Raw genomic sequence first — 25,172 nt, 5'->3', positions numbered from 1 at the left:
AGCAGACAAAACAGACAGATCATATACCTAGAAAACCCTAAAGACTCATCCAAAAAGCTCCCAGATCTGATAAATGAATTCAATAAAGTTTTGGGATACAAAATCAACATACACAAATCAGCAGCACTGCTATACACTAACAGTGACCAATCTGAGAATCAAATCAAGAACTCACCCCTTTTACAACAACTGCAAAAAACACATACATACATACACACACACACACACACACACACACACACACACACACACGAATATATCTAATCAAGGAAGTGAAAGATCTCTACAAGGAAAACTACTAAACACTGCTGAAAAAAATCACAGATGACACGAACAAATGGAAACACATCCTATCCTGATGGATGAGTAGAATGAATATTGTGAATATGACCATATTGCCAAAAGCAATCTGTAAATTCAGTGCAATTCCCATCAAAATGCCATCATCATCCTTAACCGAACTAGAAAAAAGAGTCCGAAAATTCATATGGAACCAAAAAAGAGCTCACATAGCCAAAGCAAGACTAAGCAAAGAAAATAAATCTGGAGGCATCACATTACCCAACTTCAAACTGTACTACAAGGCTATAGTTACCAAAACAGGATAATACTGGTATAAAAACAGGCATGTAGAGGCCAGGCACGGTGGCTCACGCTTGTAATCCCAACACTTTGGGAGGCTGAGGCGGGTGGATCGCCTGAGGTCAAGAGTTCGAGACCAGCCTGACCAACATGGAAAAATCCCGTCTCTACTAAAAATACAAAAATTAGCCAGGCATGGTGGCACATGCCCATAATCCCAGCTACTCAGGAGGCTGAGGCAGAAGAATTGCTGGAACCCAGGAGGTGGAGGTTGCGGTGAGCCGAGATCACGCCATTGCACTCCAGACTAGGCAATGAGAGCAAAATTCCGTCTCAAAAAAAAAAAAAAAAGGCATGTAGACCAATGGAACCTAGAAATAAAGCGAAATATTTGCAGCCAACAAATCTGCAACAAAGCAAACAAAAACATAAAGTGGGTAAAGGACACCCTAGTCAACAAATGTTGCTGGGATAATTGACAAACCACTTGTAGAAGGATGAAACCAGATCCTTATCTCTCACCTTACACAAAAGTCAACTCAAGATGCATCAAAGACTGAAATCTAAGATCCAAAACCATACAAATTCTAGAAGATAATATTAGAAAAACTCTTCTAGACATTAGCTTAGGCAAAGACTTCATGACCAAGTACCCAAAAGCAAATGTAATAAAAACAAAGAAAAATAGATGGGATGTAATTAAACTAAACATTTCTGCACAGCAAAAGAAATAATCAGGAGAGTAAACAGACAACCAACAGAGGGGGAAAAAAAATTTGCAAACTATGTAACCCACTAAGGACTAATATGGAGAATCTACAAGGAAGTCAAACAAATCAGCAAGAAAAAAACAAATAATCCCATCAAACAGTGGGCTAACGATACGAATAGACAATTCTCAAAAGAAGATATTCAAATGGCCAACAAACATATGAAAAAATGGTCAACATCACAAATTATCAGGGAAATGCAAATCAAAACCACAATGCAATACCACCTTACTCCTGAAAGAAAAACCATAATTAAACAATCAAAAAAAATTATTTTTGGTGTGGATATGCTGAAAAGGGAACACTTGTACACTGCTAGTGGAAACGTAAACTAGTATAACCACTATGGAAAATGGTATGGAGGTTCTTTAAAAAACTAAAAGTAGAACTAACATTTGATCCAGCAACCCAAGTACTGGGTATCTACCCAGAGGAAAAGAAGTCATTATATGAAAAAGACACTTGCACACACGTTTATAGCAGCACAATCTGCAATTGCAAAAATATGAAACCAGCCTACATGCCCAATACCAACAAGTGGATAAAGAAAATATGGTGTATACACACACACACACACACGCACACATGCGCCATGGAATACTACTTAGCCATAAAAAGAATAAAATAATGGCATTCACAGCAACCTGGATGGAATTGGAGACCATTATTCTAAGTGAAGTGACTCAGGAATAGAAAACCAAACATCATATGTTCTCACTCATAAGTAGGAGGTAAGCTACGAAGATGCAAAGGTGTAAGTATGATATAATGACCTCTGAGGACTCGGGAGAAAGGCTGGAAGGGCAGTGAGGGATAAAAGACTATACAATGGGTACAGTATACAGCGCTTGGGTGATAGATGCACCAAAATCTCAGAAATCACCACTGAAGAACTTATTCATGTAACCAAACACGACCTGTTCTCCAAAAACTATTGAAATAATTTTAAAAGACAGACCAATAAATACACTGCAAATTTTAAAAACTTTTTATTTCAGGAATAATTGTAGAGTCACTAGAAAGTTGCAAAGATTGTACAGAAAATTCTCACGTACCTTCCATTAAGTTTTCCCTAAGGGCTACATCGTATGTATCTACAGTATATTATTACAGTCAGAAAACTGACAAACAGAAAATTATGTGTGTACATATTAATAGTTCTATGGCATCTTATCAAATGTGTACATTCTCATAACCACAAGCACAATCAAGACCCAGAAGTGTTCCATCAGGATGATCACTCTGTGATTCTCTTGTTAAATAAATGTGTTTGCCTTTTCTCCAAAAGGAACAAAAAAAAAAAAAAAAAACTAGAAAATTAAAAAACAAGTGTTGCATCACCACAAACCTCTCCTTGCTGCTATCCCTTGAAAATCACCCTCCAACACACACACACCCTTCTCTCCTCCACCATCTCTAAACACTAGCATCCATAGATTTCTTCTCCATTTCCATAATTTTGTCATTTTAAGAATGTTATATAAATCAGCAGTCACCAACCTTTTTGGCACCAGGGACCAGTTTCATGGAAGACAATTTTTCCACAGACTAGTGAGGGTGATGGTTTTGGGATGAAACTGTTCCACCTCAGACAATTTCTCTTGGGGGCAGGGGGCACATGTAGGGCATGGTTTTGAGATGAAACTGTTCTACCTCAGATTATCAGGCATTAGAGTCTCATAAACAGCATGCAACCTAGATCCCTCACATTCACAGTTCACAACAGGGTTTGCACTCGTATGAGAATCTAATGCTACCACTGATCTGACAGGAGGCAGAGCTCAGGTGATAAATACTCACTTGCCTGCAGTTCACCTCCTACTGTGAGGCCCGGCTCCTAAAAGGCGATGGAGTAACACCTGTCTGTGGCCCAGCAGTTGGGGACCCTTGGGTTATAAGGCAGTACTTGCAAGCCTCATGGTAACTTCAAATCAAAAAACATACAATAGATACACAAAAAATAAGCAGCAAGAAGTTAAATCAAACCACCAGAGAAAAATCATGTTCACTAACAGGAATACAGGAAGAAAGGAAAAAAGAAAAGACCACAAAATCATCAGAAAACAAAATGGTAGAAGTACGTCCTAAACTATCAATAATAACACTGAACGTAAGCAGACTAAACTCTCCAATGAGAAGACACAGAGTGGCTGAACGGATTTTAAAAGACCCAATGACCCTTTGCCTACAAGAAACCTACTTCACCTATAAAGACACACAGGCAGAAAATAAAGAGCTGGAAAAAGATACTCCATACCAATGGAAACCATGCAGAGCAGAAGTAGCTATATTTACACCAGATAAAATAGATTTCAAGACAAAACTATAAGAAGACACAAAGGTAATTATATAATGATAAAGGGGTCAATTCAGCAAGAGGATATAACAATTGTAAATATACATGCACCCAGCACAGGAGCACCCAGATATATAAAGCAAATATTATTAGAGCAGTAGAAATAGACCCCAAAACAATAATAGCTGTAGGCTGGGCATGGTGCTTCACTCCTGCAATCCCAGCACATTTGGAGGCTGAGATGGGCAGATTGCTTGAATCCAGGAGTTTGAGACTAGCCTAGGTAACGTGGCAAAATCCCATGTCTACAAAAAATACAAAATCTAGCTAGGCATGGTGGTGCGCACCTATAGTCCCAGCTACTCAGGAGGCTGAGGTGGGAGTAGCATTTGAGCGTGGAGGCTGCAGTAAGCCAAGATCTTGACAACTCACTCCAGCCTGGGTGATGTAGTGAGACTCCACCAGAAAAAATAAAAATAAAAACTAAAAAAAAACTATAGACTTCAATACCCCACTTTCAGCATCAGACAAATATTTCAGACAGAAAGTCAACAAAGAGGCCAGGCATGGTGGCTCACACCTGTAAGCCCAGTGCTTTGGGAGGCCAAGGCAGGCAGATCACTTGAGTTCAGGAGTTCAAGGCCAGCCTGATCAATGTGGTAAAAACTCATCTCTACTAAAAATACAAAATCATTAGCCAGGCATGGTGGCATGTGCCTGTAATCCCAGCTACTCATGAGACTGAGGCAGGAGAATTGCTTGAACCTGGGAGGCAGAGGTTGCAGTGAGCCAAGATCGTGCCACTGTACTGCCGCCTGGGCAACAGAGCGAGTCTCTGACTCAAAAAAAAAAGAAAACAGAAAATCAAAAAACATAAAATTTAATCTGTGTTATAGACCAAATGAACCTAACAGGTATTTACAGAACACTCTTCCAATGGCCATAGAAAATACATTCTTTGCCTCAGCACATGGATCGTTTTCAAGAACAGACCATATGGTAGGTCACAAAACAAGTCTTAAAACAGTTAAAAAAAAAAAAAAAACTGGAATAATATGAAGCATCTTTTCTGACAATGGAATGAAACTAGAAATCAGTAAGAAGAGAAATTTCTGGAAACTACAGAAATACACACAAATTAAGAAATACGCTTCTGAATGACCAATGGGTCCACAAAGAAACTGAGGAAAAAACTGAAAAATTTATTGAAACAAATGATAATGGAAACATAACATCCCAAAATCTATGGGATATAGCAAATGCAGTACTGAGGGAAGTTTACACCTGGAAGTGTCTACATCAAAATTAAAAGAAAAATGTAAAATAAACCACCTAATGATACATCTTAACCAGAAAAGAGCAAACCAAAGCCATAATTAGAAGAAAAGAAATAATACAGATTAGAGCAGAAATAAACTTGAAATGAGAAAAATAATACAAGAGATCAACAAAACAAAAAGTTGGTGTTCTAGAAAGGTAAACAAAATGGACAAACCTCAGCCAGACTAAAAAAAAAAAAGAGAGATGACCCAAAGAAATAAAATTAGAGATGCAAAAGAAGACATTACAAATGACACCACAGATATTCAAAGGATCATTAGTGGCTACTAAGAACAACTATGTGCCAATAAATTGAAAAATCTAGTAGAAATGGATAAGTTCCTAGAGACATACAACCTACCAAGACTGAACCATAAAGAAATCCAAAACCTGAAGAGATCAATAACAAGTAATGAGATCAAAAGCATAATGAAAAGTCTCCCGGCAAAGAGAAGCCCAGGTCCCAGTGGCTTCACTGCTGAATTATCCCAAACATTTAAAGAACACCAGTCCTACTGAAACTACTCTGAAAAACAGAGGTGGAAATACTTCCAAACTCAGTCTATGAGGCTAGTATTACCCTGATATGAAAACCAAAGATAATCAAAAAAAGAAAACCATAGAACAACATGTCTGATGAATACTGATGGAAAAATCCTCAACAAAATACTACCAAAGGAAATTCAACACATTAAAAAAATCATTTATCATGACCACGTGGGATTTATCCCAGGGAAGCAAGGATGATTCAACATAAGCAAATAAATTAATCTCATACATCATACCAACAGAATGAAAGACAAAACCCTTATCATTTCAACTGATGCTAAAATGCATTTTACAAAATTCAACATCCCTTCATGATAAAAATCCTCACAAAACTGGGGATAGAAGAAACGTACCTCAACCAGGTACAGTGGCTCACACTTGTAATCCCAGCACTTTGGGAGGCCGAATCGGGTGGATAACCTAAGGTCAGGAGTTCGAGACCAGCCTGGCCAACATGGGGAAACCCTGTCTCTACTAAAAATACAAAAATAAGCCAGGCATGGTGACATGCCTATAGTCCCAGCTACTTGGGAGGCTGAGGCAGGAGAATCACTCAAACCCGGGAGGCACAGGTTGCAGTGAGGCAAGATCATGCCACTGCACTCCAGCCTGGGTGACAGAGCGAGACTCCATCTCAAAAAAAAGAAGAAGAAACTTACCTCAACGTGATAAAAACCATATATGATAGGCCCACATCTAGTTTCACACTGCATGGGGGAAAAACTGAAAGCCTTTCCTCTAAGATTTAGAATATAACGATGCCCATTTTCACCACTATTATTCAATACAGTACTGGAAGTCTTTGCTAGAGCAATCAGACAAGAAAAAGAAATAAAGGGCATCAAAATCGAAAAGGAAGAAGTCAAATTATCCTTGTTTACAGAGGATATGATTTTACATTTGAAAAAATCTAAAGACTCCCCTAAAAAACTATTACAACTCATAAACAAATTCAGTAAAATTGCAGGATACAAAATCAACACACAAAAATTAGTAGCGTTTCTATATGCCAAAAACAATCTGAAAAAGAAATCAAGAAAGTAATCCCATTTAAAATAGTTACAAATAAAATTAAATACCTAGGAATTAACCAAAAAGGTGAAAGATCTCTACAATGAAAACTATAAAACATTGATGCAAGAAAATTGAAGACACACAAAAAAAAGGGAAAGATATTCCATGTTCATGAATTAAAATAATCAATTTTGTTAAAATGACCATATTAACTAAAGGAATCTACAGATTTAATACAATCTTTATCAAAATACTAATGGCATTCCTCACAGAAATAGAAAAGGCAATCCTAAAATTTATATGAAACCACAAAGACCCAGAATAGCCAATGCAATCCTAAGCAAAAACAACAAAACTGGAAGAATCACATTACATTACTTTAAATTATACTGAAGAGCTATAGTAACCAAAATGGCATGGTACTAGCACAAACACAGACACAAAGATCATGGGACAGAATAGGGAACATAAAGTCATACATCTACAGTGAACCCATTTTTGACAAAGGTGCCAAGAAAATACACTGGGGAAAGGACAATCTCTTCAATACATGGTGCTGGGAAAACTGAATATCCATATGCAAAAGAGCGAAACTAACTCCCTATCTCTCACCATATACAAAAATCAAATCAAAACTGATTATTAAAGACTTTAATTCCTCAAGCTAGGAAACTAAAAGAAAACACTGGCGAGACTCTCCAGGACATTGGTATGGGCAAAAATTTCTTGAGTAATATGCTACGAGTGCAGGCAATCAAAGCAAAAATGGACAAACAGGATCATATTAAGCAAAAAGCTTTTGCACAGCAAAGAAAACAATCAAAAAAGTGAAGAAGAGACAATCCACAGAATGAGAGAAAATATTTGCAAACTACCCATCTCATAGGGGATGAATAACCAGAATATATAAGTAGCTCAAACATCTCTAAAGGAAAATAATAATCTAATTTTTAAAATGGACAAAGGATGTGAATACACATTTCTAAAAAGAAGGCATACAAATGGCAAATAGGCATATGAAAAGCTGTTCAACATTATTGATCATCAGAGAAATGTAAATCAAAACTATAATTAGACATCATCTCACCCCAGTTAAAATGGCCTTTATCCAAAAGTCAAGCAATAATAAATGCTGGCAAGGATGTGGACAAAAGGGAGCCCTCATACTCTTGGTGGAAATCTAAATTAGTACAACCACCATGGAGAACAGTTTGGAGGCTCCACAAAAACCTAAAAATACAGCTACCTTACCATGCAGCAATCCCACTCCTAGGTATATACCCAAAAGGAAGGAAATCAATAAATCAAATAAATACTTGCACTCCCATGTTTATTGCAGCACTATTCACACAGCTAAGATTTGAAGCAACCTAAGTGTCCATCAACAGATGAGCGGATTTTTAAAATGTGGTATATATACAAAACAAAGTATTATTCAGGCATAAAAAATAATGGGATTCAGTCATTTGCAACAACATGGATGGAAGCTGAGGTCAAATTACATTAAGTGAAATAAGTCAGGCACAAAAAGACAAACTTTGCATGTACTCACTTATTTATGGGAGTTAAAAATTAAAATAATTGAACTCATGGAGATGGACAGTAGAAAGATGGTTACCAGAGGCTCGAAAGGATAGTGTAGGGTTGGGAAGGGGAAGTGAGAAGGGTCAATGGGTACAAAAAACAGAATGAATAATACCTAGAATTTGCTAAAACAACAGAATGACTATAGTCAATAACAACTTAATTGTAGATTTTTAAATAACTAAAAGAATGTAACTGTATTATTTGTAACATAAAGAATAAATGCTTGAGGGGATGGATACCCATCTCCCTTGATGTGATTATTACACATTGCATCCCTGTATCAAAATATCTCATGTAACCCATAAATTCATACACCTACTATGTACCCACAAAAATTAAAAACAAAAAAAATTTAAGAGGTGTGAGGATTTGTCAACATACACTGCTTTTTTTTTTTTTTTTTTCTTTGAGACAAAGGCTCACTCTGTCACCCAGGCTGGACTGCACTGGCACGATCTCGGCTCACTGCAACCTCTGCCTCCTGAGTTCAAGGGATTCTCCTGCCTCGGCCTCCCGAGTAGCTGGGATTACAAGCGCTCACCACCATGTCTGGCTAATTTTTGTATTTTTAGTAGAGACAAGGTTTCACCATGTTGGCTAGGCTGGTCTCGAACTCCTGACCTCAAATGATCCACCCACCTTGGCCTCTCAAAGTGCTGGGAGTTCAGACGTAAGCCATTATGCCTGGCCAAGGTACACTTTTATTGCTAGAGAATACCCAATTACTCTAGCAATATTTATTGGAAATATTAACCTTCCTACATTACACTGCTTTCAACCTATGTCAAAAATCAATTAGCCATATTTGTGGGACTATTTCTACATTTTGTATACTGTTCTCTACGTGTGTGTCTCTATACCAACACCACACAACCTGGATTACTGTAAAGTCATGAAATCAAAAAGAGTGACTCTCCCACCTTACTCTTTTTTGAAAACTATTTTAGCTATTATAGTTCCTATAACTTCCTAAATAAGTTTTAAGATAATTGGGTCTATATTTATGTTTTTTAAAAAATCTTGCTGAAATTTTGACAGAAACTGTGTTTAAAACTGTGTATCAATTTGGAAAGAATTTACATCTATGGTGAGTCTGCTAATGAATATATTTCTCCAGTTATTCAGACTTCTGATTTCTTTCATCAATGCTATGAAGTTTACAGCATAAAAGCTCTGTATGTCTTGTTATATTTACACCTAGTAATTCAATATTATTATAAATGGTATTGTATTTTTAATTCCAGTTTTTATGTGTGCATTGTTTATAAATAGAAATATAAGTGTAAGCTGTTTTCACTCCTCCCTCTCCAATAGAAAAACAAACAAACAAACAAATATACAAGTGCCAAGATTTTTACCTGGAACTCAAATATGATAATGAGATAATTCCTGGGGCCACAGAGAAGTAAGAATAAAGCAAACAAACAAACAAACAAAAAACAACTCTGAACAGATGCTAAGGGAATCAGACCTCCACATCTGTGACACCCTTCCCCCTCCATTCTGCCTGGCATCGAGCAGAAATCTTGCCCCCTCCTCCACCCAACTCACATTTCTGTATTGGAAAAGGTAAGACTGAGGTGGTCAGCCAGGTTCCCCAACATCTTGGGTTCCCAAGCAGGAGACCTGTCCCCACCTTAATCCATGGGAAGCATCGTGACTGCCTAAAGGGAGAAATATTCCTGAGAACAGGTAGAGACAAAGACAGGAGGTGGGACTATCATCCCCAACCCTGGAAAGTCTGCTCTGCTCTTAAGCAAACAGAGGTGCCCAATCTGAGTGGCTGCTCAGCAGAAGAGGTATGTTCCACTGAACTCCTAGGCACAAACCTCTAGCTAGCCTTAACACACCACCAGCCTAGTCCCTTTGGGACCTCTCACCTTCAGAGCAGGCATCGCTCTGATCATTTACCAGAGCCGAGGTCAACCCAAGCTTAAGGTACCTCCTAGAGCTAAAAAGAGGCAGTAAGCTAGATGCAGAGATTCACTAAGCAAATATATCCAGGAGAAACCAAAACAAGATAGACAGAAAAAAAAACTAGAATAACTAACTATTCCATAAATATCTATAAATAACTATCCTTCAATGCAAAGACATAAAATACACCCACAAGAAACAACAGCAAACAGAGAACCATGACCTCCCCAAAAGGACAAAACAAAAATCCAGCAACTGATCCGAACAAGAAAGCAATTTGTGAGTTCTCTAACCACAAATTCAAAATTGTAGTTTTAAGGAAAGTCAGTGACCTCCAAGATAACGTAGAAAAGCAACTCAAAAATTTATCAAAGAAATTAAAAAAAAAAATTAGGCCAGGCATGGTGGCTCATGCCTGTCTGTAATCCCAACACTTTGGGAGGCCGAGGCAGGTGGATCACTTGAGGTCAGGAGTTCAAGACCAGCCAGGCCAACATGGTGAAGCCCCATCTCTACTAAAAATGCCAAAAATTATCCAGGCGTGGTGGCGCATGTCTGTAGTCTCAGCTACTCGGGAGGCTAAGGCATGAGAATCACTTTAACCTGAGAGGTGGAGGCGGCAGTGAGCCAAGATCACACCACTGCACTCCAGCCTGGGTGACAGAGTGAGATCCTGTCTCAAAAAAAAAAAAAAAAAAAAGAGAGAAAATTTTTAAAAATAAATTGAAATAATCTTTTAAAATCAAAGGCTAGGCATGGTATAATCTCAGCACTTTGGGAAACCAAGGCAGTAGAACTGTTTGAACCCAGGAGTTCAAGACCAGTCTGGGAAACACAGGAAGACCACCATCTCTACAAAAGAAAATTAGCCGGGCCGGGCGCGGTGGCTCAAGCCTGTAATCCCAGCACTTTGGGAGGCCGAGGCGGGCGGATCACGAGGTCAGGAGATCGAGACCCTCCTGGCTAACACAGTGAAACCCCGTCTCTACTAAAAATACAAAAAAAAAAACTAGCCGGGCGCGGTGGCGGGCGCCTGTATTCCCAGCTACTCGGAGGCTGAGGCGGGAGAATGGCGGGAACCTGGGAGGCGAAGCTTGCAGTGAGCTGAGATCCGGCCACTGCACTCCAGCCTGGGTGACACAGCGAGACTCCGTCTCAAAAAAAAAAAAAAGAAAGAAAATTAGCCAGGCATAGTGGCACAAGCCTGTGGTACCAGTTACTCAGGAGGTTGAAATGGGAGAATCACTTGATCCTAAGCAATAGAGGATGAAATGAGCCATGATTGTGACACTGCAGTCAAGCCTACGCAATATGGTGAGACGTTGTCTCAAAAACAAAAAATCAAACAGAAGTCTTGGAACTGAGAAACACATTTGCTGAACTGAAGAACTTCCTGGCGGCTCTCAAAGAAGATGAATGAAGCAGAGGAGTGAATTGGCAAACTCAAAGACTGGTTATCTGAAAATACAGGATCAGAGGAGAAAAAAGAAGAGTGGAAAAGAAAGAAGCTGCCTATAAGATATAAAAAATTACCTCGAAAGACCAAAGCTAAGAATTATTAGTGTTCAAGAGGGAGCTGAGCAACACCAAGGGCTAGAATGCTTACTCAAAAAAACAACAGAAATTTTTCCAAAAGATATACATATCCAGATACAAAAAAATTTCAGAACACAAAATAGGTTCAACCCAAATAAGACTACCTCAAGGCATGTAATAACCAAATTCTCAAAGGTCAAGGGCAAAGAGAGGATTCTAAAAACAGCATGAGACAAGAAGGAAATAACATATAAAAGACCTCCACATTGTCAAGACTTCTCAACAGAAAGCACACAGAGTGAAACAACATTTTCAAAGTGCTTAAAAAAACAAAACAAAAAAAAAAAAAACTGCCATCTGGGAATACTGTATTTAGCAAAATTATACTTCAGATATGAAGGAGACAATAACTATTTCTCAGACAAACTAAAGCTGAAAGAATTCACCACTATCATATCTACATTATAAGAAATGCTAACGGGAGTTCTTCAATTTGAAGGGGAAAAAAATGTCTTAAAAACTGGTGAAATTAAGTATATGAATAAACCCAGAATCCTATAATACTGTGACAGTGATGCAAAATCCACTCCTAACTCCAGTATGAGGCCCAAAAGACAAACTTATCAAAAATAATAATAGCTACAGCAACCTGTTAAGAACAGGTAACATAGAAAATTTAAAGTGAGACAACTAAAAGTCAAAATGTGGGGGTGATGATGTTAAATTGCAGATTATTTTTGTGTAGTTTTTTTTTTTGCCTTTGCTTCTATTCTTATTATTTGTGACCTAAGATGAACTGTCTCTTGTTATATCTATAAAGTATTTTTTGTAAGCCTCATGGTAACTGCTAACCACAGAACAAAACTTGTAAGAATCTACTAAAAATAAAAAGCAACAAATTAAAACTTACTACCAGAGAAAAGTACTTACCCACAAAGACAGACAGAACCACAAAGGAAGAAAAAAAGAAAGACAGGAATGTCAAAACAACCAGAAGCGAAAAAAAAAAAAAAAAAAAGATTGTTAAAAGTAAAGTAAGTCCTTACTTATCAATAATAATAACAATACTCAATTTAAACGATCTTAATTCTCTTTTTTTTTTTCCAGACAGAGTCTTGCTCTGTCACCCAGGCTGGACGGAGTGCAACAGCACAATCTCGGCTCACTGTAACTTCTGCCTCCTGGGTTCAAGTGATTCTCCTGTCTCGGCCTCCCAAGTAGCTGGGATTACAAGCACGCGCCACCATGCCTGGCTAAATTCTGTATTTTTTAGTAGAGATGGGGTTTCACCATGTTGGCCAGGCTGGTCTCAAGGCCCGCCTTGGCCTCCCAAAGTGATGTGATTACAGGCATAAGCCACTGTGCCGGGCCTTAATTCTCTAATTAAAAGGCATAGAGTGGCTGAATAAAGAAGTAAGACCCAACTATATGCTGTCTTCAAGAAACCTACCCTACCTATAAAGACACATAGACTGAAAGTGAAGGGGTGCAAAAAGATATTCTATGCAACCGGAAAACAAAAAAGCACAGGAGTAGCTATACTTAGATAAAACAGACTACAAATCTAAGATTATAAAACCAAGTAGATAAAACAAACATAATAGATCTAATAAAGACAAATTGCAATACAATAATAGGAGACCTCTAACTGCCACTCTCAGTAATGGACAGATCATCCAGCAGTAAATCAACAAAGAAACCACAGAGTTAAACTACACACTAAATCTAATAGGCCTACTGACCTTTTCAGAGTATTTCCCTCAACAGTCAGAAAATACACATTCTTCTCATCAGCACATGGTACGTTCTATAGAACAGACCACAAAAAGGCCATAAAACAAGTATGAACGCATTTTTTTAAAAATCATGTCAAGTATCTTTTCTGACTACAATGGGATAAAACTCAAAATCAATAACAGGAACGTCACAAATACAAAAACACATGGAAATTAAACAATATGTTCCTGACTGATCAATGGGTCAATGAAGAAATTGAGAAAACTGTAAAAACTTCTTGAAACAAATGAAAATGGAAACACAACATACCAAAATCTATGGGATATGGCAAAATCAGCACTAAGAGAAAAGTTTACAGCAATAAATGCCCATTTTTTTAAAAAAAGAAAAATTTCAAATAATCTAATAATGTACTTCAAGGATCTAGAAAGTAAGAACAAACCAAACCTCAAATTTGTAGAAGAAAATAAAGATCAGAGCAGAAATAAATCAAATTGAGACAAAAAAATACAAAAGATCAATGAAAAGAAAAGTTGGTTTTCTTGAAAAGATAAATATAATATGAATTTAATGAAATCAATGAATTTAAATAATAAATTCATGGTATCAAATTCATTTTGGATTTTGTTGCTATTTTCTAATATTTTGTTGAAGATTTCTGCATCTTCATTTATGAGAATATTGGTCTCTAATTTTCTTTCTTCTAATGTCTTGATATCAGAGTAATACTGGTCTCATAAAACGAACTGGAAACTGTTTCCCTTTTTCCATTTTCAGGAAGAATATGTGTAGAACTGGTACTGACTCTTCTTTAAAAGTTTGGTAGAATTCTCTGGTGAAACTATTTGCGCCTCAAGATTTCATCTTAGTGATATTTTAATTATAAGTTTAGTTCCCTTAATAATTAAAGAGCCATTCAAATTATCTATTTTATTTTGGGTGGTAGTTTGTATTTTTCTATGAATTGGTTCATTCCATCTGAATTATCAAATTTACATGTGTAGGGCTGTTTGTAGTATTCCCTTGTTATCCTTTTGATGTAGGCAGGATCCACACCTGTTTCATTCCTGACAGTAATAATTGGTGTATTCTCTCTTTTTGTCACTCTTGTTAGAGGTTTGTCAATTTTACTGATCTTTGAAAAGAACCAGCTTTATGTTTCAATAATTTTTGTCTATGGTTTTTTATTTTCAATTTCAGTGATTCCTGCTCTTTACCTTTATTTCATTCCTCCTGCTTGCTTTAGGTTTATTTTGTTCTTTTTCTAGTTCTTTTGAGTTAGGAACCTAGATCTGATTTTTCCCATTTTCTGACATAATCATTTAGTGCTATAAGTTTCTCTCTGAACACTGGCTTAGCTGTGTCCCATAAATTCTGATACGTTCTGCTTTTGTTTTCATTCAACTATTTGTTTTGGTTTTTTTTTAAATACCCTTTGAGATTTCTTCTTTAACCCATGAATTACTTAGGAGTATAACTATATTTCTAGGTATTTGGAGAGATTCCTGTTGTTACTGATTAATAATTTGATTCAGATATGGTCAGAGAACACACCCAGTATGATTTCAATAATTCCAAATTTGTTGAGGTTTTTCAGTCATAGAAATGGTCTGTCTTGGTATATGTTCCATGGGCACTGAAAAAGAATGTGTAGTCTGTTGTTCTTGGGTAGAGTGGTCTATAAAAGTCAGTTACATTTTGTTGGTTGATGGTATTATGGAGTTCTTCTGTATTGTTGCTGATTTTCTGTCTGTTCTATCAGTTTTTCAGACAGAGTGTTGAAGTCTCCAACTGTACCTGCCTATTTCTCCTTTCACTTTCTATCAGCCTTTGCTTCATATATTTTACAGTTCTGATGTCTGGTACATTCATTTGTAGGATTGCTATGTCTTCTTGGTAGATTGCCCTTTTATCATTATCTTATGTCCTCTCTGTCTCTCGTAATTTTCTTTGGTATGAAGCATATTTTATCTTGTATTAATATAGCCACTCCTGTTTTCTTTGATTAATGTTTGCATGACATGTCATTTCCATCCTTTTACTTTTTACATATATATATCATGGTATATATATGACATATACATCATGATATACATATATATATCATTATATTATGTTTGAAGTGAGTTTCTTATAAATACCATAAAGTTGGATCATATCTTTAATCCAATATTGATCTCTGTTTTTTTAACTGGCATATTTATAATGTGTTAGGGCTTAAGTTTGCAGTTATTTTTTGCGTTCTGTTTGTTCTGTTTCTATTTTCCTGCATTTTTGTGGGTTATTTGAACATTTTTTAGAATTCCATTTTGGTTTATCTATAGTATTGTTTGTTTGTTTGTTTGTTTCGAGATGGAGTCTCACTCTGTTGCCCAGGCTGGAGTGCAGTGGCATGATCTCAGCTCACTGTAACCTTTGCCTCCCAGATTCAAGTGATTCTCATGCCTCAGCCTCCTGAGTAGCTGGGACTACAGTCGTGCATCACCATGATGGTTAATTTTTGTATTTTTAGTAGAGACAGGGTTTTATCATGTTGGCCAGGCTGGTCTCAAACTCCTGACCTCAGGTGATCTGCCCGCCTCGGTTTCCCAAAGTGCTGGAATTACAGGTGTGAGCCACTGCACCCAGCCTATATAGCATTTTTGAGTGTATGCTTTAAAAAGCTTTTTAGTGGTTGCTCTAGTTATATTATATACACATAACCTATTGTAGTCTATAGGTATCATCATTTTACCATTTCAAGCTAAGCATAAAAACCTTATCTTCCTTTATGTCCCTTTACTCTCCCACATTTATAATTGCCTTAAACATTTTCTCTGCAAAAACTTAGAACTACATCAGAGAGTGTTAGAATTTTTGCTTCAACCATAAAAGATAATTTCCAAAGCTAGAGAGAAAGGAAATCCATTGTATTTACTTATATTTTACTCTTTCCAATGTTCTTTCTTTCTTCCTAATGTGACAAGATTCTTGCATGTATTGTTTCCATTTTATTTAGAGAATGCACTTTATTCTTTTAGGGTAGACTCATCAGCAACAAATTCTCTTTGCATTTCTTCATCTGAGAATACCTTTATTTTCCCTTAATTCTTGAAAGGCATTTTCACAGGATATAGATTCTGCGTTGATAGTTCTTTCCTTTTAGCACTTAAAAAATGTTGCGCTATGTCTTTTTGATTTAATCCAGTTCAACCCAGTGTTCCCTGAATGAGCAAATACCCAAATATTGATGCTTCTGTGTTCCAAATACAGAAGGTTTTTCCACATATTATCAGAGAAGATATTATTTAGGTACCTTAAAAAAATAAGTACCAGTCTTTAAACAGCTACTCAATTTGAGCAATTTCCGCACATTTTCTCAATTATATTTTAGCTCTAAAATAGAAATGCCTACATTTTTCCAATGGCAAGTGAGCTTAAGAATTCTGCCTGGCAGGCATCAGATAAAGTTGGGAAGCTATCTTGATTACAAAATGCCAAGGCATCTGACCTAGCAAATAGTCACAGACTTACAAAATGTGTGGCATCTCTTATATCAATGACTTGCAAAGCATCATATTTAAGTAGTTTTTCAGTGACAATTTTGGCAATCCAGATATATGATCCTCACTGATCTTCCTTGTGAATACCATACACACATGTACACACAGAATGATTCAGGCCACACACAAACCAGAAGAGTTAACTGACCATGAGGGAATCAAATCTTAGTATACCCTGAGTTTCAAGTAATCAATGTTCCCCTTACCCTTTTCTTTTTTTAACTCACAGGAGGCTGCAAAAACAGTACAAAGAGTCTCGTGTACCCTTCACCCAGCTTCCCCCAGTGGTGACACCTTATATAGTTCGAATTAAATATCACAACCAGGAACCTAACATTGGTACATTACTGTATACTAAACTATGGGCTCCTTTATACTTTTTATAGAGAAGTTATACAACAGTGACCTTTCTCGGAAACTCTCTTAGCACTTAGGCATTCTACTACCAGTCAAACTACCAATCTAGACTCTTCTAACCCAATTACAAATTATCATATATAAACAATCTTTATACACATACAAATATAAGCACATCCCATATATTCTTACCACATACATACAACAAAAAGAATTGCACCTGTGTCCATAAAAACTTATAATATTTTTCCACTAATTTCTACTCTCCCCTGCTATTGCTACACAAAGACTGTGTAAATAAACCTGCAGGATCAAAGAAATATTTAAAAGTTATCTAATGTAAAATTCCATCCAGTTCATTATATAGCATCCCAACAATCAATCTTTCAGCCTTCACCTGAATGTCTCAAATGACAAGAAACTCATAAGATCTAAAGGAATTCAGTATGCCTTTGGTCAATATGCTAATTCTCAAAAGGCATTTCTTATGAGCAGTAATTTGTTTCTCCTGAATTTGTACTAATTTGGTTCTACTTATAGCCTATGAGGACATAACATGCAAGTCTCTTCCCTAACTACCTTTTTCACAGAGAAACCAGGCATCCTGGTTTATCTAATTTTAGTTTATGCCTGTTGTTCTGACACAATTAATAGCCCTTTTCACCCTCAAGATTTGAGAAAACATTATATAGTTTCCCTATTCAAGACAGCCCTCAACTACTTGAAGACTACACAGTTTTTTTATTTAATCAGGTTAAGTATTTCCCTGTTTTCTGGCTATTCTTCATATATGATTTTTGTGTATCTATTTTAATGAGGGATTTTATAATCCCAATTCAAAAGCAGAAAGTCATTTACTTCTCTTTGAATACCAGATCAACATACAGCTATGGAATTACTATCCCTCTGGGTAAACACTTTCTGAGTTGTCACCTCATACAATGGTACCAATAGCAGTCTCATATTGTACCAGTAGGTGTCACTCTATATATACTTAAAATTAAATTAAGTTTTAATTATTTTATTCAACAAATATTTATTGAGCACCCATTATGTGCCAAGTGATTCTAGGTACTGAGAACATAGTGGTGACCAAGAAAGACACAATCTTGTTTTCACAGAGCTTACAATCTAGATATTAATAAAAAATCTGCTTTATTTTTTTCTACATAAATGTTTGTGAAATACTAATCCTAATGCAGTTCAATTCAGAACCGTGTTTTTCCTAAGTTAATAGATAACACTCAAAATAACTCATAAAAAACAAATACTGTAATGAAACAGAATCAAAGAAACTGTGTTCTGCAGGACTAGATCAATATAACCTGGGTATTTTCTAACCTTTTGAATTTATTCAACATTTCTCTTCCATACTTCAAGTTTCTAAAACCCAAATTTTAGGTAGTCCTCAGTAGAATGGAAAGTAACTTATCTTTTAAAAAACAGTTCAACTTTCAAAAAATATACCTGCTTTTTTTCTCTCTCTCTCTCTCTCTGTTTTTTGAGACAGGGTCTGGCTCTGTTGCCCAGGCTGGAGTGCAGTGGCACAATCTCGGCGCAACCTCTACCTCCCAGGTTCACACAATTCTCCTGCCTTAGTCTCCCAAGTAGCTGGGATTACAGGAGCCCACCACCATGCCCAGCTAAGTTTTATATTTTTAGTAGGATGGGGTTTCCCCATATTGGCTAGGCTGGTCTCAAACTCCTGACCTCAGGTGATCTGCCTACCTCGGCCTTCCAAAGTGCTGGGATTACAGGCATGAGCCACAGCTCCCAGCCTATACCTACTTATGTTTTTACAGGAATATGTTATAAATTTTAAAGACTTATTAATTCCCAAAGTTTCTTAATTCCCCAAATACATATTCCCTTATCTCTACTAAGAATAATTAGGCCAGGCACCATGGCTCACACCTGTAATCCCCGCACTTTGGGAAGCTGAGGCGAGTGGATGATCTGAGGTCAGAAGTTCGAAACCAGCCTGGCCAACATGGTGCAACCCTGTCTCTACTAAAAATACAAAAAAATATTAGCCAGGCATGGTGGTGTGCGCCTGTAAATCCCAGCTACTCAGGAGGCTGAGACAGAAGCATCGTTTGAACCCACGAAGTGGAGGCTGCAGTGAGCCAAGATTGTGCCACTGCATTCCAGCCTGGGCGACAGAGTGAGATTCTGTTAATTATAAAAAAAAAAAAAAAGTTAAATGTCACCTTTTAAACACCAAACACCTTTCCCAGCTAAGCAGAGTAAGAAAAGACAGTACCAAATTATTCCTCAGCAGAACTTAGGAATTCTTCCACTGTCAAAAGTCCTTCTATTTTCTTTCTTGGCACAATCTCGGCTCACTGTAACCTCTGCCTCCCGGGTTCAAGTGATTCTCCTGCCTCAGCCTCCCAAGGAGCTGGGATTACAAGTGTGTGCCACCACGCCCAGCTAATTTTTCATATTTTTGGTAGAGACAGGGTTTCACCATGTTGCCCAAGCTGGTCTCGAACTTCTAGCCTCAAGTGATCCACCCGCCTCAGCCTCCCAGAGTGCTGAGATTACAGGCGTGAGGCACCACGCCTGGCTTTTTTCTTTTCTTTTTTCTTTTTTAAAGACTTGATGTTTATTTATTTATTTAGAGACAGAGTTTTACTCTGTCACCCAGGCTGGAGTACAGTGGCATGACCACGGCTCACGGCAGCCTCAAAGTCCCCAGGCTCAGGGGATCCTTTCACCTCAGCCTCCCGCGTAGCTGGGACTATACACTCAGCTACTTTTTCTATTTTTTTGTAGAGGCAGGGTCTTACCATGTTGCCCAGATAGTCTCAAACTCCTGGGCTCAAGTGATCTGCCCACCTCGGTCTCCCAAAGTGCTTGGATTACAGGTGTAAACTACAGCACCCAGCCAAAAGCCCTTATTTAAACAAACCTGAGAGACTAATAGCTATTAGTATTAGTAACTAGGTAACTTACTTACACTTATAGTATAGCAATGAAAGGCCATACTTTGTCAAAGAAATAGATCTAAGAGAGGGGGCAGACACTGTACCTCAAGAAGGTATACTTGCCTGCAAAGAAATCTGAGAACCTAGAAACTACTCAATTACTATATTGTCTTCATCTACTCTCAAACTGAATGTTTTCCAAACTGGAAAAGCCACAGAAAACATGGTTATGGAAATATTTCAGGCTCTTAAAAAAAGAAAAATCCTACAGCTTAGAATTTTTTAAGTTCAAAATTCAGTAACATGAATGTGAGAAAAATGATCCTTGCCAGAACTTAAGACACTGACAGTTTTATATAATATCCAACTTAATGTTCCCTTGGGAATGCTTCAAACTATTACTGTCTAAATTGCTAGAGAATACTACATATTGTTCAATTTTAGCATGGACTCACATGCATACTTTACAAATACTTAATGAATAGTAAGTTAAAAATGAACATTAAGGTGCTTCATAAAAAACAGCTAATGGTGAAAAAATATCTAAATTAACCTATCCCTTAATATTAAATAAAGCATTTTATTTACTTTGAATGGTAAAGTGGTGGTTGAGCAAATACACTAAAAACATAGTTTGTTGTCTGTGGCTTTTAGTTTACACTTGTAAACCATCTGATAGGAACAGTACTGTTAACATTTGGTGTGAGATGTCACCAAATTTGCACATACACAATGGCAGATATCTCTGTGAGGCCAGTATTTTTACCCCCAAAATTAAAAGGCATGTGTGTGAGAAGTGAGGGGTTAGTGTACTAGAAAAAGCACAGCTTTTGAGTCACAAAAATTAATATTCAAATCCCAGCACCATCCTAAATTAGTTACGTGACTTTGGGCCAAGTTATTTAATCTGCTCTAAACATCACTTTTCCACCAAGGGATGCAAACAAAATTGTAAGAAAGATTAAGTTGCTTCATATAAAATGCCTAATATAGGGTCTGACACATAGTAGGTGCTCAACAAATGGTAGTTATAAGAGGATTCCACTTTTCTTTTTGACCATTAAAATGACTGTATTAATTAATGTTGAACAACTACTGGCTCACAATTGTAATTAAACACAAAGTACATCTTTACTCTGCTATAACACTTTCATAAAACCAAATCCCTTACTCAACTGAATGCCAACAAATATGCACCTTCTCCTTTAGCTCAAATATATTTTGCATGACCTTACATGAATTGCTCAGATAAAAGCTTTTTCTCTTCTGCTTTTGTTATTTTAAAGTGCAGATGCATTTGAGTCATTTTCTCCTTTTGTTTCATATCCTTAAGATCCAAAGCTTCAAAGACAGAATGTCAGCATGCAGTCGATTTATGACTGAACTCTTGAAGAGACACTGAAGAATTACCTTGTCAATCACCCCAAGGACTCTGAAGGCCTTCAGCTCCTCGGCAGGGCTCCTTAGGTTCCAAGGGGGCCTTGAACTTAGTGATCCTGGAGGCTAATGGAAGATATCAAAGATTATACATCAATCAGGGAGGTACTTGAAGGAAGGCTGCCTGCTGAAGCAAATGCCAGGCCAAAGGAAAGTAAATTCATCATAAATCAGAGAATGGAAAGATGAAAGGAGGAAGTTTCTGTTTGTCTGTAATATGAAATTTTTAAAAATAAAAACTAAAGAAAATCAAAAAGAAAAAGCAAGAAAAAAGTTGCAAGTAAATAAATCATAACATTGAAAAAAATTTTTAAAAGAAAAATTAATGAGCTGATAGTTGCTAGAGCAATAACTCAATTCAGACCATACAGCTATCATAAAACTTTGTAACAAATGGATAACTGGGCCAACAATCAATCCCAGTATTATATTTACCCCAGACACCTCAACAGTAATTTGGAAGTGGGGGAACTAAAAATAATAATAAGCACACATGGGTAGGGAGAGGCACAAGCCATTCTTTCTCATCATGAAGTTACAGCTCTATAATTGTTACTTTACATATTATGTGTTTTCAGAGGGACTGGTCCATCCAAATTCAACCAGAAAAATTACCAATAATGGAGAAAAATTAAGAAGCTTCATCATATAACCAATAATTACTAAAACTGAGCCTGCTTACGAGATGATTTACAAGAGAAATAAATTTTTCTTCGATGTGGAAAACAGTCTGTTAGCTACACACACAAAAAGATTCAAAAAATCAGTGAACATAGGAAGGAACACTTAAATTCTGCACACAATTTTAAAATAATCCCAACTTCCATTTATTAGTTTTAGTTTTTCTCTATCAGTAACATAAGCCATTAAATTAGATAAATTCTAAGGGCACCTCCATATGACATTTACAACTATAAAGTACTGCTATATTGATCCTATATTAAAATGGTGATGCTGCAAAGGACAACAGGAGACACAAAGCCTTACTACATACTTAAAGCAGACCTTCTTGCTATCAAAAATCTATTAGAATACAGAAGAAACATTCTGATTCTATGAACTGAAGATAAAACATCCTGATCAAACACCACGGTAAGGGAATTACTGAGATACCATTTTTGTCCCTGTACAGACCAACATCACCAGACAGGCAGCTCCTTGAGAATAGAAAATGTGTCTTATTCATCTCTATATTCACAGTGCCTCGCATATTGCTAGTATTTAGTTGGAAAACATGAGGGAGAGCAGAAATGAGGAGAGCAGGGAGAAAGGAAGGAATCTTGGAAAACTAGGTGTCACTTACAACTGGGAAAACTACCACTTGTGAAATTCTCTAAAAGCAGCAATTCTAATTGTTTTCCATTTTTGTTTTGTTTTTAGATTTAGCAAGAAAACAATAATTTAACTGTACCTGAAATGGTGTTTAAGTTATAAAAGAGACTTTTTATTTCTTAAAGATGCTTGAGAAAGTTGGTGATAGTGACAATTAGACTAGATAATAACCTTTAAACTAAGGGGAACCTTTTTAGGGATATAAAAACATTTAGCAAGGTATTTTAGTGTTATAATGTAAAGCATTCATTATATTCATTCAGTGTATACTCATTCAGTGTATAATGTAACATTATATTCATTATAGTCATTCAGTGTATAATGTAACCAACATGTAACAGCAATAGCCTTTTTTAAATTTTTTTTTGAGATGGAGTTTCCCTCTTGTTGCCCAGGCTGGAGTACAGCAGCTCGATCTTGGCTCACTGCAACCTCTGCCTCCCGGGTTCAAGCGATTCTCCTGCCTCAGCCTCCTGAGTAGCTGGGATTACAGGCACCCACCACCATGGCCAGCTAATTTTTGTATTTTTAGTAGAGACGGAGTTTCACCATGCTGGTGAGGCTGGTTTCGAACTCCTGACCTCAGGTGATCCACCCACCTCGTCCTCCCAAAGTGCTGGGACTGAAGGCATGAGCCACCACACCCAGCCAGTAGAAATAGTCTTTTCTATCTTCATTTACATTGTTTCATCTCTATTCTTCACCCCATACCAGGCGATGCACCTACAGGAAGTTAGTATTATATAATTCCCATTTTACAGATAAATAAAGGGATTCTCAGAATACTGGAGTGTTTGTCTGTGGTCAGAAAGAGAGACAGAGGAAGAACTCCAACTACTATTCTAAAGCTTGCAGTCCTTTTACTAACCAACACATTCTGAAAATTAAAAATTCTTTTCTGCTGCTGCTTCTTGCTACAAGAACAAGTAAGAACTGTTTGTGATTTTGGCAAAAGGAATGCTAAGGAAAAGTTGTAAGGAGGGGAAAAAAGAATACTTTAAATGATATTTAGTCCACTACATTTGTCTTAGAAAATATGGCCAAGTATCTCCAACATCCCTATCTCCTATTTATACCTTCTAATTCACAGATGTCACTGTTTCTTTCAGTTTCCAAAGAAAGTTACTGGTTCACTTTGGCAATTTAAAGAGCAAAGAAAGCAAACTACAAAATCTCTATCGCAACTTTCAACAAATAATTACTGTGCACCAACTATGTGCGTGATAACTGAAAGGGCTATAAATTATCAAAAGGCCCAGTCTAATCTCAAGAAGTTCACCATTTATTTGAGGAGATAAGACAAATACATGAAAAGTTAAATAACAATAAAACATTATCTTAAAAATATGGGACTACACAAATATGTCATTAGTGTATGAAAAACTGTGGTCTCAGAAAGATGTGGGATTAAAGGTGATTTTAAGTGTTATGTGGAAATTAGATTAGGAAAAAGTTATTCTATACTGTATACAACTGGAAAGCATTAGCCTGGTGGGCAAAAGTTGTTCAAATTGGAGAACAGAAGAAAATAAAATTATACACTTAGGGTCAGTTTTCGCAGGCCTCGAATGCCAAGAAGAAAAGTCTTGACTATACAGTCTCCGAAGTCTAGACAACAAGTTTTTCTATGAGAAGTAACCCAATGAAAACAGTGATTTAATAAGGTTACTCTTGGAAAGACGTGAATGGGGAAATTGAAGGGGAAATGACCAAAGGCAAAGTGATCATTAAAGTTCTCTTTCTACTTTAACCATCTATAAAAGTTTGAGATCACAGAAATGAACAAAGAAAGATCATGAAATAAAATCATCAATAAAAAAAATTGTATTTCTCATATGTAGTGCTTAAATTGGGTAGAATCCTATAGATCTACTCCTTTCTTCAGATGGCAAAAGGACATACAAATCCACAGAATTTTAAGAGCAGAAACAGACCTTAGAGATCAAGTCCAACTTTTTTTTTTAGATGAGAAAACTGAGACGCAGCAAGGTTAGCAAAAGTAGGTAATAGATAACAGAGAATTAAATCTCACTTATGCAATAAAAGAATGTTGTTAGGTGAAACTCAGCCCATTGTGCTATGAAGTGCAATGGGAGAAGCAGGGTATTTCTATGTAATATGATTGAGTTCCTTGATGGAAAAGTAAGATTTTCACTTATATTTATTAGCTATTATAGCAGAAGATGCCCAGAGAGGCAAAGAATAGTTGTATTCATCTATACCTGGTATAGATGGGAAGAGAGACAAGGGAAGAGACAAGAATACA

General features: G+C 36.8%; 1 protein-coding gene across 18 annotated transcripts in view; it reads right to left on the bottom strand.

Annotated features, from left to right (window-relative positions):
• Positions 1–25,172, bottom strand: part of RPS6KC1 (ribosomal protein S6 kinase C1) — a 218,266-nt gene that overhangs the window by 74,359 nt on the left and 118,735 nt on the right. For 16 of the 18 annotated variants that reach the window (XR_004434345.1, XM_033199771.1, XM_033199779.1 and 13 more), the window contains one exon: positions 21,548–21,640. The exons of the other annotated variants lie outside the window; for them this stretch is intronic. Coding sequence is in view for 15 of the 16 variants with exons in the window: in XM_033199771.1 (XP_033055662.1) it covers positions 21,548–21,640 (93 nt within the window). In the remaining variant the exon portion in view is untranslated. The remainder of the gene's footprint in view (positions 1–21,547; positions 21,641–25,172) is intronic. 18 annotated transcript variants of the gene reach the window in all.

The sequence above is a fragment of the Trachypithecus francoisi genome, unplaced genomic scaffold (assembly GCF_009764315.1).
Source record: "Trachypithecus francoisi isolate TF-2019V2 unplaced genomic scaffold, Tfra_2.0 Lachesis_group5, whole genome shotgun sequence".
Taxonomy (NCBI): Eukaryota; Metazoa; Chordata; class Mammalia; order Primates; family Cercopithecidae; genus Trachypithecus; species Trachypithecus francoisi.
Note: the sequence above shows the minus strand (reverse complement) of the source record. Positions and strands in the feature narration are given on the sequence as shown.